This window comes from Oncorhynchus mykiss, chromosome 11 (assembly GCF_057628025.1).
Source record: "Oncorhynchus mykiss isolate SJ-2025 chromosome 11, ASM5762802v1, whole genome shotgun sequence".
In the NCBI taxonomy this organism is placed as follows: Eukaryota; Metazoa; Chordata; class Actinopteri; order Salmoniformes; family Salmonidae; genus Oncorhynchus; species Oncorhynchus mykiss.
In genome coordinates this window covers 64,502,353-64,517,862 of record NC_143032.1, presented here as the reverse complement: position 1 = coordinate 64,517,862, position 15,510 = coordinate 64,502,353, and the positions used below count along the sequence as shown (strand labels likewise).

The window sequence follows — 15,510 nt, the reverse complement described above, 5'->3', positions numbered from 1 at the left end:
TAGCTAACACAACGTGCCATTGGAACACACGAGTGATGGTTGCTGATAATGGGCCTCTGTACGCCTATACTAGATATTCCATTACATTTTTTTTTTCTTTTTTCTAAGTGATCCCAAACTAGTTTAATTACTTTTCACATCAAAGCTTCTGTTCCTTGTGACTAAAGCCTGCCTAAGCCAAGCCTCTGGACAAAATATCCAAGTTGAAAACAAACCCAGGCAGCCCCTAACCCCTTCTGCAGATCTTAAGGCACTGGACAGTTGTAAGCACCCTTATGGAAAAAACACATGAATTTCACATGAATGTAAAGTGATCCAAAAACAAGTTTTCATGTGCTCACATATGATCAATGTGACAACATGCAAAACAACATGTGATAACATGAAACTACATGTGAAAACATGTGAAGTGTTCCAAAAATACTTTTTCAAATCATGTGTTTTTTTGTAAGATCAATACTGCAAAAGCCAACACCATATTGCTTACACCTATGCGATCCCTTCAGAACTACAAACACAAAAGTGGTAGGAGCTGGAGGTTGTTTTCCAGACTGGCAAATAATCTAAATCATGAGGAGGGGATGGGCCTTTGAAAGACTAATACAAACGATCACTCTTAACATTCCACTCCAAGCAATACTATACTGGAGACAACAGAACAGACATTTCTCCATTATTAGTGAGTGAGTGTGAGAGAGTGTGTGTGTACCTGCGGCCCCAGGGATGTATCGCTCTGGGTAGAGGTCTGTCAAAAACAGGCTGTTGATCAGCGTAGACTTGCCCAAACCAGACTCTCCTGCAGAAATAGGGACCGGGCGTGATCATTCTAAGATCTATACAGGGCTCTGGTCAAAAGTAGTGCACTATATAGGGAATAGGGAGCCATTTGGGAAACAGCCCTCAACTACACAACAGCATTCTGGCACAAAATAACTACTGTGTAGGTGAGTTTAGGCCATACTCACCAACGACCATGAGGGTGAACTCAAATCCCTTCTTCACTGACTTCCTGTGCACCTGGTTGGGCAGGTTGGCAAAACCCACATATCCTGCTGCCTCGGGGAACTGACAAACACATGGTTATAATGGTAATGCACTATAACTCACTAGGATTTGCATTGGAAGGGTCTTGAATTGTTTCTCTTCCCTTCCCCTCTCTCTCTGTGCGGATAATGTTTATTGTCCATCCTGATGCCTAGTCACTTTATCCCTACCTGTATGTACAAATCTACCTCAATTACCTTGTACCCCTACACATCAACTCGGTACTGGTACCTATGTGTATATAGCCAAGTTATCATTACACATTGTGTATTTATTCCTTGTGTTATAATTATTTTTCTCTCTGCATTGTTGGGAAAGTCCCATAAGTAAGCATTTCACTGTTAGTTTACACATGTTTTTTATGAAGCATGAGACAATATATCGCTCTCCTCCCTGACATTCTTAACCTCCAGCCTTTAGTAGATGTGTGTGAGATGGCTGGTGTAAATTCAGATTAAACGGAGGAGATAATCCCATAAGCAATAAAGCTGCCGATGAAACAGCTGTGTTTATACAGGATGTCCTCTCTGAGTGCCTGGGTTAGGGCGTGTGCATACTACAGAAGTAGGGGTACACTCACCTTCCCTTTCTCTGCAGACTGAGACATGGCCACTGCTGCTGGTCGCCTGAACCTGCAACCAGAAACATAAATATCATATAAGTCACTCAACACTAACATTAGCCTGGGTGCAAGTCTGTTTATTCTTTAGTAAACTTGTTTTTGTTGTTGGCAAGGTAACAATGTAGCGTTGTTTAAGCGGAAGCAGACTGGCACCCAGGCTCTCTCGCCATCTCTGCTTGAGACAACAACTGTATAAATCACTCACCACCAGGCCTACACTCAACTCTTACTACAGTACTACCTTCAACATGTAGTAGCCACTCTCACCGACATTCTGAATAATGACAGTATCCACACCAGGGCACTCTAAGCTCACATCTAGTCCCTCATGGAAATCCCCATTAACTGTATCACAGTCAACTGAATGAGCAGAAACAGGGCGGACAACAAGTTGGTTCCCTGACCTCCACTAAGAACCAGGTATGTTTAGTTAGGCTCCCGCTGCTTTACTCTATGGCACTACTCGGATGAAAGAGAAATTATCCTGAATGATAAATTATCACATAATTGCCACCAACCTGTGCCCTACACTGTGTAAAAACATCCCTCCATTTGATCCTAACACACTAGGCACTGACTGACAGGTTGTGTGTGATAAAGCAAAAGGGGGAGAGATGGCAGGCACAGCCAGACTACTGAACCCTGTTATGTAACTTTATTTGAAAAACACAAGAAAAGAAATGTAACCCATATTTTTGAGGAGTGTGTGCCATATGACACTTTAATATTGTCTTGAATCCATTAAAGAGTGATGAAGATTTATCTATTGCAGTTTTGGGTTTGAGACCACCTAAAGCGAGACCAATTCAAGACCAAGACCGAGACCATAAAAATGCGAGTCCAATTCAAGACCATGTATTTCTGCATTCATATTTTAGAACATATGGATGGATTCTTTAGACATTCAAATAGTGACAAAATGCATGCTGAGGGAAATAAAGACACTAAAATGTATTACTAACCCAAACACAGTGGGGAACAATGGGCCTTCTATGCCTTCAGAGAAGGGCTAGGAATTTATAAAATAATGAAAATAATAAGAATAATTATATTACTCTTTTCAATTATGTTCTGATTTAATTGCTTCAGTTTGTTAGAAAGGAAAGGGTTAACACTGAAGAGAAAAATATATCCAATCAGGATCTTTCTTTGCTGGTCTCTGGAGAAATAATTCTAGCTTACTAAGTTAGCCATTGGATAGGCCATCAGAAAGGCATCTGCCATTCAACTGTATTAGGGCAGAATTTGAGTAACAGTGGAATGAACCAATCACATTGGCTTAATGGGTGGGACTGCTTTTACAAAAACGTGTGGAAAAGTCTGCCTTCTTGAAGGCCAACAGGTCACTGTGCAATAACGAGCAGTAGTTTTCCCACGGTCTAGCTAGCTAGCTTTTCTTGTCGGCTAGTTTGCAGCGGCTGCAGCAGGTGTTATCTAAGAGGATGTTTTATTTTTTTCACATTTATTTAACCAGGTAGGCTAGTTGAGAACAAGTTCTCATTTGCAACTGCGACCTGGCCAAGATAAAACAAAGCAGTTCGATACATACTACAACACAGAGTTACACATGGAAAAAAACAACACAGAGTTACAAGGAATAAACAAACATACAATGAATAATACAGTAGAAAAATCTATATACAGCATGTGCAAATGAGGTAGGTTAAGAGAGTTAAGGCAATAAATAGGCTATGGTGGCAAATGAATTACAATATAGCAATTAAACACTGGAATGGTAGGATGTGCAGAAGATGAATGTGCAAGTTGAGATACTGGGGTGCAAAGGAGCAAGATAAATAAATAAATAAATAAATACAGTATGGGGATGAGGTAGATTGGATGGGCTATTTACAGATAAGCTATGTACAGGTGCAGTGATCTGTGAGCTGCTCTGACAGCTGGTGCTTACGTTATTGTCCATTTGTTAGCTTCTCCCTTTTCAATAATAACTAACAAGAAGTTCATTTTTAAATGATTATCATCTGGTGAGTGGAACTGTGTTTAATATTGCACTGTGCTTGCTGTTAGCCACCTCTTTGAAAATAAAACATTGTTGCATTTGAAACATCGTTGCATTTGAAGTGGAACTGGCAGCATTTTAGCAAAATGAAATCGTATTACAATCTGTTCATATACACCCCCAGGAAGAACCTGACACATACACATACATATATATATATATATATATATATATATATATATATATATATATATATATATATATATACACACACACACACACACACAGTGGGGAGAACAAGTATTTGATACACTGCCGATTTTGCAGGATTTCCTACTTACGAAGCATATAGAGGTCTGTAATTTGTTATCATAGGTACACTTCAACTGTGAGAGACGAAATCTAAAACAAAAATCCAGATATTCACATTGTATGATTTTTAAGTAATTAATTTGCATTTTATTGCATGACATAAGTATTTGATCACCTACCAACCAGTAAGAATTCCAGCTCTCACAGATCTGTTAGTTTCTCTTTAAGAAGCCTTCCTGTTCTCCACTCATTACCTGTATTAACTGCACCTGTTTGAACTCGTTACCTGTATAAAAGACACCTGTCCACACACTCAAACAGACTCCAACCTCTCCACAATGGCCAAGACCAGAGAGCTGTGTATGGACATCAGGGATAAAATTGTAGAACTGCACAAGGCTGGGATGGGCTACAGGACAATAGGCAAGCAGCTTGGTGAGAAGGCAACAACTGTTGGCGCAATTATTAGAAAATGGAAGAAGGTCAAGTTGACGGTCAATCACCCTTGGTCTGGGGCTCCATGCAAGATCTCACCTCGTGGGGCATCAATAATGAGGAAGCTGAGGGATCAGCCCAGAACTACACGGCAGGACCTGGTCAATGACCTGAAGAGAGCTGGGACCATAATCTCAAAGAAAACCATTAGTAACACACTACGCTGTCATGGATTAAAATCCTGCAGCGCACGCAAGGTCCCCCTGCTCAAGCCAACACATGTCCAGGCCTGTCTGAAGTTTGCCAATGACCATCTGGATGATCAAGAGGATGAATGGGAGAAGGTCTTGTGGTCTGATGAGACAAAAATAGAGCTTTTTGGTCTAAACTCCACTCGCTGTGTTTGGAGGAAGAAGGATGAGTACAACCCCAAGAACACCATCCCAACCGTGAAGCATGGAGGTGGAAACATCATTCTTTGGAGATGCTTTTCTGCAAAGGGGACAGGACGACTGCACCGTATTGAGGGAAGGATGGATGGGGCCATGTATCGCGAGATCTTGGCCAACAACCTCCTTCCCTCAGTAAGAGCATTGAAGATGGGTCGTGGCTGGGTCTTCCAGCATGACAACGGCCCGAAACACACAGCCAGGGCAACTAAGGAGTGGCTCCGTAAGAAGCATCTCAAGGTCCTGGAGTGGCCTAGCCAGTCTCCAGACCTGAACCCAATAGAAAATATTTGGAGGGAGCTGAAAGTCCGTATTGCCCAGCGACAGCCCCGAAACCTGAAGGATCTGGAGAAGGTCTGTATGGAGGAGTGGGCCAAAATCCCTGCTGCAGTGTGTGCAAACCTGGTCAAGAACTACAGAAAACGTATGATCTCTGTAATTGCAAACACAGGTTTCTGTACCAAATATTAAGTTCTGCTTTTCTGATGTAACAAATACTTATGTCATGCAATAAAATGCAAATTAATTACTTAATCATACAATGTGATTTTCTGGATTTTTGTTTTAGATTCGTCTCTCACAGTTGAAGTGTACCTATGATAAAAATTACAGACCTCTACATGCTTTAAGTATTAAAACCTGCAAAATCGGCAGCGTAACAAATACGTGTGTGTGTGTGTGTGTGTATACACACACACCCAGTCAGAGCTACAATAGGCCTTTATACAAACAAGCCATTTGCCACATGGGCCTGCCATCATTCACTTTTAACCTTACTGTGTGTTTGCAACAGTGCAACTTTAGATCATTAGAACACATTTATTTGCCAAAATTCAAAACAATACACCTGAATGTATTTCTGTAAATGTAAACACCACGGGAGTCCTCTTACATTTGGGAACTTTACAGTCCTATTTATCAAACAACCATGAAAAAGTAGGCGCTCTCTCCCTCAGTTACGCACATCCACAAGATCAACAACTAATGCTAGCCAGAGCAAGATGAGCTAAAATCTAACAAAGGAACATTAGACAAATGCTCTCAAACTTTATCAGCTATTTGGCTGTCAAAATTGCACTGATAAACGATGGGCAATGGTAGCCTAATGCATGCGTGTCCCATCGAAGAACCCAAGCTAACTGGCAAAATTTGGCTAGCTTGCAACTTCCACACAAATTAGAAAACACCTGTCTGACCATTTTGCAATGGGAAGTAATAGTTGTACATTTCAATTGGGAAATGCTTAATGCTTGTGTTTTTGTATTCTTATGATTGGGACCTACTGTCTTATGTCAGAGTTTATGGACTGCTTATCCTTTAACATCATGCTGTGTATGACTGCTGTCTTTCCATCGGCCCTATGCAGTGGAGAAGTGGTACCTGGAGAAGTGGGTTTACTATAATTTTGCCAAAAAGTTCCCAAACTCCCCATCCAGCAAAGGAAAGGCACCTGTGTGAAAAATCCTGTGTTTTCCTGTGTTTTTTTTAAATGAGTTTTCCTATAGATATTTCAGATTTTCACTCTCAAAATCGTGATGGTCTAAGTCCACAACAACGCTTAAACCATATCAAATCTGATTGGGTGGGCTTGTCAGGCCCAGGCCCATCCATGTCTATGCCCCTGATGCAAACAGCACATGATGACAACTGCACATCACAAATGGTCTACTAGCCAACACTTGGGACTAAACTTTTTAAATACCTGGTTTGCATACCCATTGTTGCCTTACTTAGCATTTACTGGTAGATATGTCTTTCCTACCCTACTAGCTACCGATGTTATACTTCTGTGAGCTGCTCCAAGCTAAAACCAGCTGAGAGCTGCACACTCTTGCTGCTTGCAGATGATATTCCGCTGAACTAAGACATCTGTGCGGCGCGAATGTGAATATATTTCACATGCTTTGTGATTGTGTAGGCTACTTTGTGCATGATCTCTCTATTGTACTACATGATTGATAAGTCGTATACCTCCACTACACCACTTTGATACACAACAGAAGGGATTAAGAAGTGAGTATACACAATGCCCACTGAAAACAAGTGGGTATACAGTTTGTACCTGGGTATACCCTCCACTACACCAATGGCTCTTTGTGTTTTACAAAAAGTGCATTCTCCTACATGAGTGCGCTGGTATTACAGTTGCTGTCCTTTCAGAATCACAAACTTGTCACACACTGAAGGCCTATAGGTTCACCACTGCGCAAACATGTATATAATAGATAAAGGCTGTTAAGATAATGTTTCAAGAAAGGAGTGTATATATTTGGCCCGGCAAAGTGGTTTTATCCGCTGATTGAATGGAAGCTGATAAGAGTTTTTTACTCCGCTGGTCTGGTGAAGAAATGATGAGTGCTCACTGTCAAGACCAAGTACAAATGTATCCGAAACCGAGACACTCAATATGTGGCCTCGAGACGGGAGTACTACAACACTGATCTATTGTTTATGGTGGCAGGACCTCATATGTCTGCGGCAGGCGGCACGGCCAGATATCCCTCTCTGTTTCATCAAGCTCTCAGGAGAACAATGGCTGTTTATCACCCAGGTTCCTGAGGCTTTTCATACAGATCACCCCTCCGCCTGGGTAAGAGACGGAACAAGAGCCCACCCGCGGCCCCACTGGCCCACAATCACACACACTATCAGGGGTCGAAGCACAGAGGGGGTTAGGGTCAGTCAGTGGCATGCCTGACGGACGGGGCCCACAAGTCAACAGCTTGCGATATGGATCTTAGCAGGACATAGCGGGCAGCACGGGGTGAGACGGCCTGCATCCGAGGGATAGCCTACATTTATTTCACAGCATTATTATTATTCATCTATTATCTACGGCTACGTTCTGTGGCCTTCATACCATACAAGTTACAATGCATTTATTGAATATGCAAAAGCAAGAAACATACTGTATTATGTCAGTTTTTTTTTTTTTTTACCCGCAACCAAATGAGTTTGCCCTACACACACACAGTCTTGTACAACTAACTTTGTGGGGACAGTCCCATTCAAAATCCTATTTTCCCTAACCTAACCCTTACCCTAGCTCCTAACCCCCCTAGAAATAGCATGTGGGGACTAACAAAATGTCCCCAGTTGGTCAAATTTTTGTTTGACCAAATCTGGTCCCCACAAGTATAGTTAAACACGTCCACTCACTCACTCACACTCACACACACACGTGTTATTCCTGGACTGTCTCTGTGGGAACCAGCAGTAGATTAATTAAGCTGTTCCATTATCGCTGTGGTATTAACACAAAGGCAACACTACGGGAGATACAGGCAGGAGGCAGGCGGCAATAATACTCACTTAATAATACCCATTTAAGGGAGACCTGAGGGAGATTAAACAGTTTGGCAAAGAAGGAAAAATGCCACCTTAGTTAAGCCAAAATCCTGGCATGTGAGGTTTACACTTGATTTATTAGCTGGAGGGGCTGTGGTGGCAGTGAATCTATACACCTTACCTCTTAGCCACACAGTAACTTAACAAATTTAAGCCAGACGTACATTTTGAGACCTATGAAAATCTATATAAATGAGTTATTATTTTGAATTCTATTTTTGCTTAATTTGGTCTCTTGGTTAAGAACCTCTTCTTGAAATGTCCACTCTAATTTGAGCTATTCTATGACTGGGCAGCGAACTAATAAACTGAACGTAGCCTCATAAAAAGAAAGTTGGCAGACTCACATGTACACACATACACAGTAGGGGGTTTGAGGCTTGACTGTAATAAGTGGTCCTTTGGGGGTCACGAGGTGATGTGGGCAACAATAATAAAGCTGTTATACTCTGTTTCAGGAGCTCTCTACAAGCAATGAAAAGAAAAACCACAACAATGGGCGGAATGAGAAAGCCTTTCAAGCCAGCGGAAACCAGCAGGGCTGTTCATAACACAGACAGAGTACAGAGCACAGGATGGCCCTTTTATTATGATGCGGACAGAAGCGGAAATAGTCAAGCAACAGAAGGGTTTGATGGCAAAGCAAAAATGTTATCATAACATTGTTTCACTATGCACAAAGGCCTAGCTACTGTATGACCAACATGGGATCACAGGGTTAAATGGCAGAGCAATATAAATAGAATGTCACATTTTTCTATTTATGTTGTGAAATCATAAAACTAAAATCAAACTTTGTCACATGTGCCGAATACAACAAGTGTAGGCCTTACCCTGAAATTCTTACTACACCACTCCTACAATGCATAAACATCTCAGTACTGACCCAACTTCCATAATGTATGGGTAGTTAAGTTTAGCATGTGTCCATTACCAAAGCACCAAAGATCCTTAGAAAGACTGAAAGAAAACAGACCCCATAGCATATCTTCATGACATCCTTCTACGAGGTTAGAACTAGACTGTTCTATGGGTGGACACAAATCCTCTTCCATGCCACTGTCCATTTGCCAGTATTGAGGATTACAACATATCCTGTACAGTACAATTACTGAGAGCACCACTCTGGATCTCCACTTGGACATGTCAGTCTGATTCATGTTGTTTTTCCGTTCACACCATACTACAAAACAAAAGGAAACGTCCCTCCTTGATGAGTGGTGTCAGAGGGCTCCCTCTCAGCTCTGTCCTTATGAGATAAGACTAGAGAAAGAGACGGCTCACACTGAGGTTAATCAAATGGCCGATGGGTATCAGGGTGTCATTTGGGACCTATGAGCTCTTTGTCAAAAGTAGTGCACTACAAGAGGGAATATGGTGATATTTGGGAGGCAGTCTGCATTTTTCAGGTGTAAGAGGAACTTGCCACTTGACACTGATAAAACACCAGTTTTATGTTTCCCCGATAATGGATAAGGTCAGAATTTAGAGAGTACGCTGATCCAAGATCTGTGCTCATGGGCAACCTCTACCTAAACTACCACCATCTTTGAGTTCAGTATAAGGGTCTCCTATCACGACCTAAACATTCACAATAAAGGCTTCCCTTTTATAATCTCCATCCACTCAAACAGAGGGAAATGAAGTGTTCATAGACTCCCTGAGCCAAAAGATATGAGCCAAGATGGATGATAGCTGTTCAATAGTGGCCCTCCGCCATCTCTTAGCTCAGAGACACACACAATGAGAATACTTATTATTGTTTCCTACTGTTATTGTGGAGTTGTCTAAACATAAAATGTATTTTATCAGGACGTGCTAAACCGTCAGAGGTCAATGATAAATCTGATGTTTAACGGTTATGTCAGGTTCTAGGAATTGAAATGAACTCAGTACAACAACACATGTTTTGGTCACAGACTACATCCATACAGTAGCCTACATACATACCACATTATCAAAAGTATGTGGACACCTACTCGGCAAGCATCTAATTCCAAAATCATGGGCATTAATATGGAGTTGGTCCCCATTTTGCTGCTATAACATCCTATACTCTTCTGGGAAGGCTTTTTCCACTAGATGTTGAAACAATGCTGCGGGGACATACTTCCATTCAGCCACAAGAGCATTAGTGAGGTTGGCACTGATGTTGGGTAATTAGGCCTGGCTTGCAGTCGGTGTTCCAATTCATCCCAAACATGTTCCATAGGGTTGAGGTCAAGGCTCTGTGCAGGACAGTGAAGTTCTTTCACACCGATCTCGACAAACCATTTCTGTATGGACTTTGCTTTGTGCACAGGGGCATTTTCATGTTGAAACAGGGAAGGGTTCTTCCCCAAACTGTTGCCACAAAGTTGGAAGCACAGAATCGTCTAGAATGTCTTTGTATGCTGTAGCATTAAGATTTCCCTTCACTGGAACTAAAGGGCTAACCCCAGGCTATTATTCCTCCTTCACCAAACTTTACAATTGGCACTATGCATTGGGGCAGGTAGCGTTCTCCTGGCATCCGCCAAATCCAGATTTTCCATCTGACTCCCATGTAGTGAAGAGTGATTCATCATTCCAGAGAATGCGTTTCCACTGCTCTACAGTCCAATTGTGGCGAGCTTTACACTACTCCAGCCGACGCTTGGCATTGCGCATTTTGAGCTTAGGCTTGTGTGCGTGCGGCTGCTCGGCCATGGAAACCCATTTCATGATGCTCCCAACGAACAGTTATTGTGCTGACGTTGCTTCCAGAGGCAGTTTGGAAGTCAGTAGTGAGTGTTGCAACCGAGGACAGGCAATTTTTACACACTACTCGCTTCAGCAGTCCTGCTCCATGAGCTTGTGAGGCTTACCACTTTGCAGCTGAGCAATTGTTGCTCCTCTTTTCATTAAAGAGCTAAAAAATTACTTATTTTCCTTCATAGTTTGTTTGCAAACATGACCAAGCATGACCATCATCCATATACCACATTTTTACCAAACTTTGCTTTTTTGTGTGAACAATTGGACCATACCTCTGGGGATAGTTACCCCTCATTCATTCATACTTACATAATGCAGTGTCAAAGTCAATATTGTCACAAGTGAAATGTGTGGTTCATGATTTTTTATAAAGATTTTGTATTTTTCAACAACAACAAAAAGTTACTTCTTCGAATTATAAATTAGGATGTTTAATGTAGCGGAAATGTTTTGGCCTTTTGTTGTCTACTAGTTTTGACGTCCACACCCAGTTTGGGAAAGATTGACATATTCCAAACACGACACTATGAAGAATTTACGGCGAATATGTTAGGCATAATTGCATATACTTTACATGGAAACAGTGTACCTTATTGTAAATAGGAAACAGGCCTATCAATTCAACTTCCGAAGCACTATGAAACTTTGTTTTATGTCAAACTTTAGCATGAAAAGGTTGCTATTCCAGTGAGTGAGTGGTGTCATGTTGCCAAGTTTCAACTATCTGATCTCGCTAAAAGCTCATCCCTTTTCTCTCTTTCTCTCACTCATTTGGTAGACAAGCATTCATATACGACCGTTTGAGACCTTACCTGTGTGTAACTTATGAAATGTAAATAAACAGAAGTATTTCCCCCCTCTTCTTTCTATCCCAGGCCAGGGAAGGGACTCCGGAAACAGCTCCAATGTCCCGCCCTCATCCCATGACGCCCGTTTGTCTTTTTTCACGGGTGGGAGGCAGTGCAACTGGGTTCATTTCGGCTCAAACCAGGGTGGAATCACAATATGCAAAGGTAATTCAAGATCCAAGATGGCAGCCATACTTCTCAGTTTCTATACGAGGAGGATATCGTTCTTGATGATGTCACGCTTTGGTTGTTACACGTTATTATATGGGAGTTCGTGGGAGGATACATTATTTCGCAAACATTATTGTGTAGGAAGTAGCACTGTGATTCCACGCTTGTCAACAGTAACATTGTAAAAATCATTGTCTATGCTAATGTAGCCTACGGAAAGTATCCTAAATTAAAACTTTAAATTGAAGTCGATGCAAACTTGGAAAACAAAACAGTCAAGGAGAGCGTGCATCGTTTTAAACATTTTTTTCCAATTAAATATATTTCAAGAAATGTTCTAACATATAGATTTAGTCTAGATTTGAAACAGGCGGCAGCTAGTCTAGCGGTTAGAGGCGTTGGGCCAATAATCTGAAATTCGCTGTTTCGAATCAGAATCACCTTTAATGGCCAAGTAGGCTACATTTACACATAGACTACTCAGAATGTTACTTGGTGGTATGGTGCTGCTAGTGATAGACAACATTTAAATATAGAATACAGGCAACTGAGTTTAAACAAAGTTTACATACATTTGGTGAAAAATACTTAACCCTCATTGCTCATGTAAATCGCTCTGGATAATAGCGTCTGCTAAATTACGTAAATGAAAATGTGTATATGCTTAATTATGCCCTGAACCCACCAGAAGCAAAAACAACATTTGTAATGTAACTAACATTACACCTGGTTATGGTCCAGTGAGTCCAGTTTTAGCCTACAATCAACATACTGTCACAGCATTAGGTAATTCTAATTGCTCTGGTTGGGGCCATTACGTAGGCTACATTTGTAATGCAACTAACATTACACCTGCTTATGGTCCAGTGAGTCCAGTCTGTAGCCTGGAAACAGCATACTGTCGACAGCAGTAGGCAATCCTAACTGCTATGTCTAGGGCCCTTACATAGGCTATGTGGTGTTTTTGTTTTTTATTCGGCTATTATTACAATGTTCCAATATTAAAAATAAAAAAATCAATAACATCGAATGTCATACTAAATGATGCAGTTCTGTCTAGAACCAGAGTCATATACAGTAGCCCATGGGTCTGGCTATGGGTATAACCAATTAATTGTATGTTCTTAAATTCGACTAAATTGGAAATAAGAGCCCAGCAATTATGTTTGCTTCAAAGTCATATAATTTAGATATTGTGAAGGCTATTCCAGTAATGAGCAACTTGGTTAGAATATGTTTTATTACAGCCTAGGGTCTTACAAGTCCTCTGCGTTTGTTCCCAACCTTATATTCAACCGACTAACTGTTCTCACACGCACGCACGCACAAAATGCGGTCTCCTGGCTTTGTTCGTTCTCATCCAACATCCCTGCCTCCTCATTGGTGCTGAGAGGATGCGGGGACTTCTGATTGGGTGAAAGTTTTTCCTCTGGCTTTAGCACTTGTGTTGTCACCCCCACCCCACTCAAAACATATAATTGGTCAAGCCGCTCTATGAGTCCAGTTGTTTTTACAGTCAGTAACATACGACAGCCTATTGTAGACTATTTGTAGCAAGAGTGATGTAAGGAGTCTCAAACAAATCGACGTTGTCTGAATCTGTCTGAAGCTCAGATATTCCAAAGCGCAGCATCCACATAAAGACGCGTTGTTCACGCACAGAGGAGGACACAAATTATAACAAATATCCATTAAAAATAGCGAAGATGGTGTCCGCTGGACTGGAGATCCTTGGGCTGGGGCTGTGCGTCATTGGCTCGCTCCTGGTGATGGTGGTGTGCGGGCTGCCCATGTGGAAGGTAACGGCGTTCATCGAGGCCAACATTGTGGTGGCTCAGACCATCTGGGATGGGCTCTGGATGTCTTGTGTGGTGCAGAGCACCGGCCAGATGCAGTGCAAGGTGCACGACTCGGTCCTTGCGCTCGGCCACGACCTGCAGGCGGCGCGAGCCCTCACCGTCATCTCGTGTGTGTTTGGCGTGCTGGGGCTGATGGTGGTGATCGCCGGGGCGCAGTGCACCAACTGCATTAGCGCCGAGAACGTCAAAACCCGGGTGGTAAACGCCGGAGGGGTCATCTACATCACCAGTGGGTTGTTTGTGTTAGTTCCCCTCTGCTGGATGGCCAACAACATCATCTCTGACTTCTACAACCCACAGGTGCCTGCGTCCAAAAAGAGGGAGATCGGGGCCGCGCTCTACATCGGTTGGGCGGCCACGGCGCTCCTGCTGATCGGGGGCGCGCTACTCTGCTGCTCTTGTCCTTCTGACGGGAATTCGGGCTATTCGGCCAAATATTCCCCGACCAAACGGGCCACACCGAACGGGACCGGAGACTATGACAAAAGGAATTACGTGTAGCCCTGCTTCCCACCCTCGGGATGGGGTAGCTATGCTGTGCGTAAATGTGCTGTGATCTTTGAAAAACTATTTTTTTAAACGTATTTTTTGCACCTGCAGTTTACTCTGAACTTTGAAATCAATTAAAGCATCATTTTGTTACACTGACTATAAACTAAACACACTATTGGATAACATATTCGTTCATCATTTTTTCAAACAGCAGAAAATAAACTTTTTGGAGACTATGCATAAACGTCTGGATATAAAGTGATAGCCAATGACAAAAATGAGCGTCTTTGTTTTAGGTACCTGCATTTTTAAATGTCCTAGTCTATATTTTCTATGATCGCTCATAATCCCTTGCATTTTGAAATGTTTACCATTATGAAGATTATACGACTGAATATATCCACTGTTTTGTTTTACTTCAGTGTAGGCTTCAGTTACTATGATTTCGGAGTGATAGCACTCCAAACCACCTGAAAGGTTTTTGGACAGTGGATTTTTGCTTCATGGCACTGTGGGACGAGCTAAAAAAAATAAATGTAGGCTAGGCCTATTTTTAAGGAAACACAACTCAGGCGTCCTTATAATAGTGGAATATAATCTATTTTACAAAAATTAGGACCATAGATTTAGATGCCAAATATAGGATGTCCAGATGAAACTTTTAAAAGTTTGCAAATGTGAGTTTTATATCTGTATGTAGAAGCTGTGCTGGATGTGTTTCTTGTCATGGATTTGTATGAATACACTGCTGTTTTACTAACTGGTTTTGTTGATGTTTGATGTAAAGATCCATTATATATTTCATGCAATATTCTTTCCAATGTTAAACTGAGATTAAACTGATATCGTCTTAAATGTATTTGTTCTACCGTGTTTTATTTAAACAAATCGAAATGTAGTTTAATTAATATAATAAATAGGGCATCAGAACATGTAGTTTGCAAATCTTCAATATTATTTATGTCTGGGCCTGACGCCTGCGTGATGCGTTGAGTTCCCCAGCAGGAGAAAGTATTTTGGTGAACTATAGAAATCTAGATGACAATACCCATTCAGCAAGAGTGGGGCTCTGCTGTTAAACACACAATACTCCCCGACCCATCCCCCTTTCAGACAGCTCTTTCTCAATCCACCGCGCTGTTTAAAAGGCGAGCAAATTCGGATGTCTTTCCACCACTATCGCACTTTCCCGCCAATGGAGGGGTTTGATTTTGTAGGCCTGTCTGTGTGATTG

General features: G+C 41.8%; 2 protein-coding genes across 2 annotated transcripts in view; one reads left to right on the top strand and one right to left on the bottom strand.

Moving 5' to 3' along the window:
* Positions 1-14,192, bottom strand: part of zgc:63587 (septin-2) — a 41,327-nt gene extending 27,135 nt beyond the window's left edge. The window contains exons 1-4 of the mRNA XM_021621819.3: positions 11,719-14,192; positions 1,625-1,676; positions 966-1,065; positions 710-796 (exon numbers count right to left, since the gene is read on the bottom strand). Of these exons, the coding sequence (XP_021477494.1) occupies positions 710-796; positions 966-1,065; positions 1,625-1,651 (214 nt within the window). The 5' untranslated portion in view covers positions 1,652-1,676; positions 11,719-14,192. The remainder of the gene's footprint in view (positions 1-709; positions 797-965; positions 1,066-1,624; positions 1,677-11,718) is intronic.
* Positions 13,632-15,135, top strand: LOC110536197 (claudin 5a). Its single transcript, XM_021621820.3, has one exon. The coding sequence runs from the start codon at positions 13,632-13,634 to the stop codon at positions 14,283-14,285; it is 654 nt and encodes a 217-aa protein (XP_021477495.1). The 3' UTR covers positions 14,286-15,135.
* Positions 15,136-15,510: the final 375 nt, after the last annotated feature.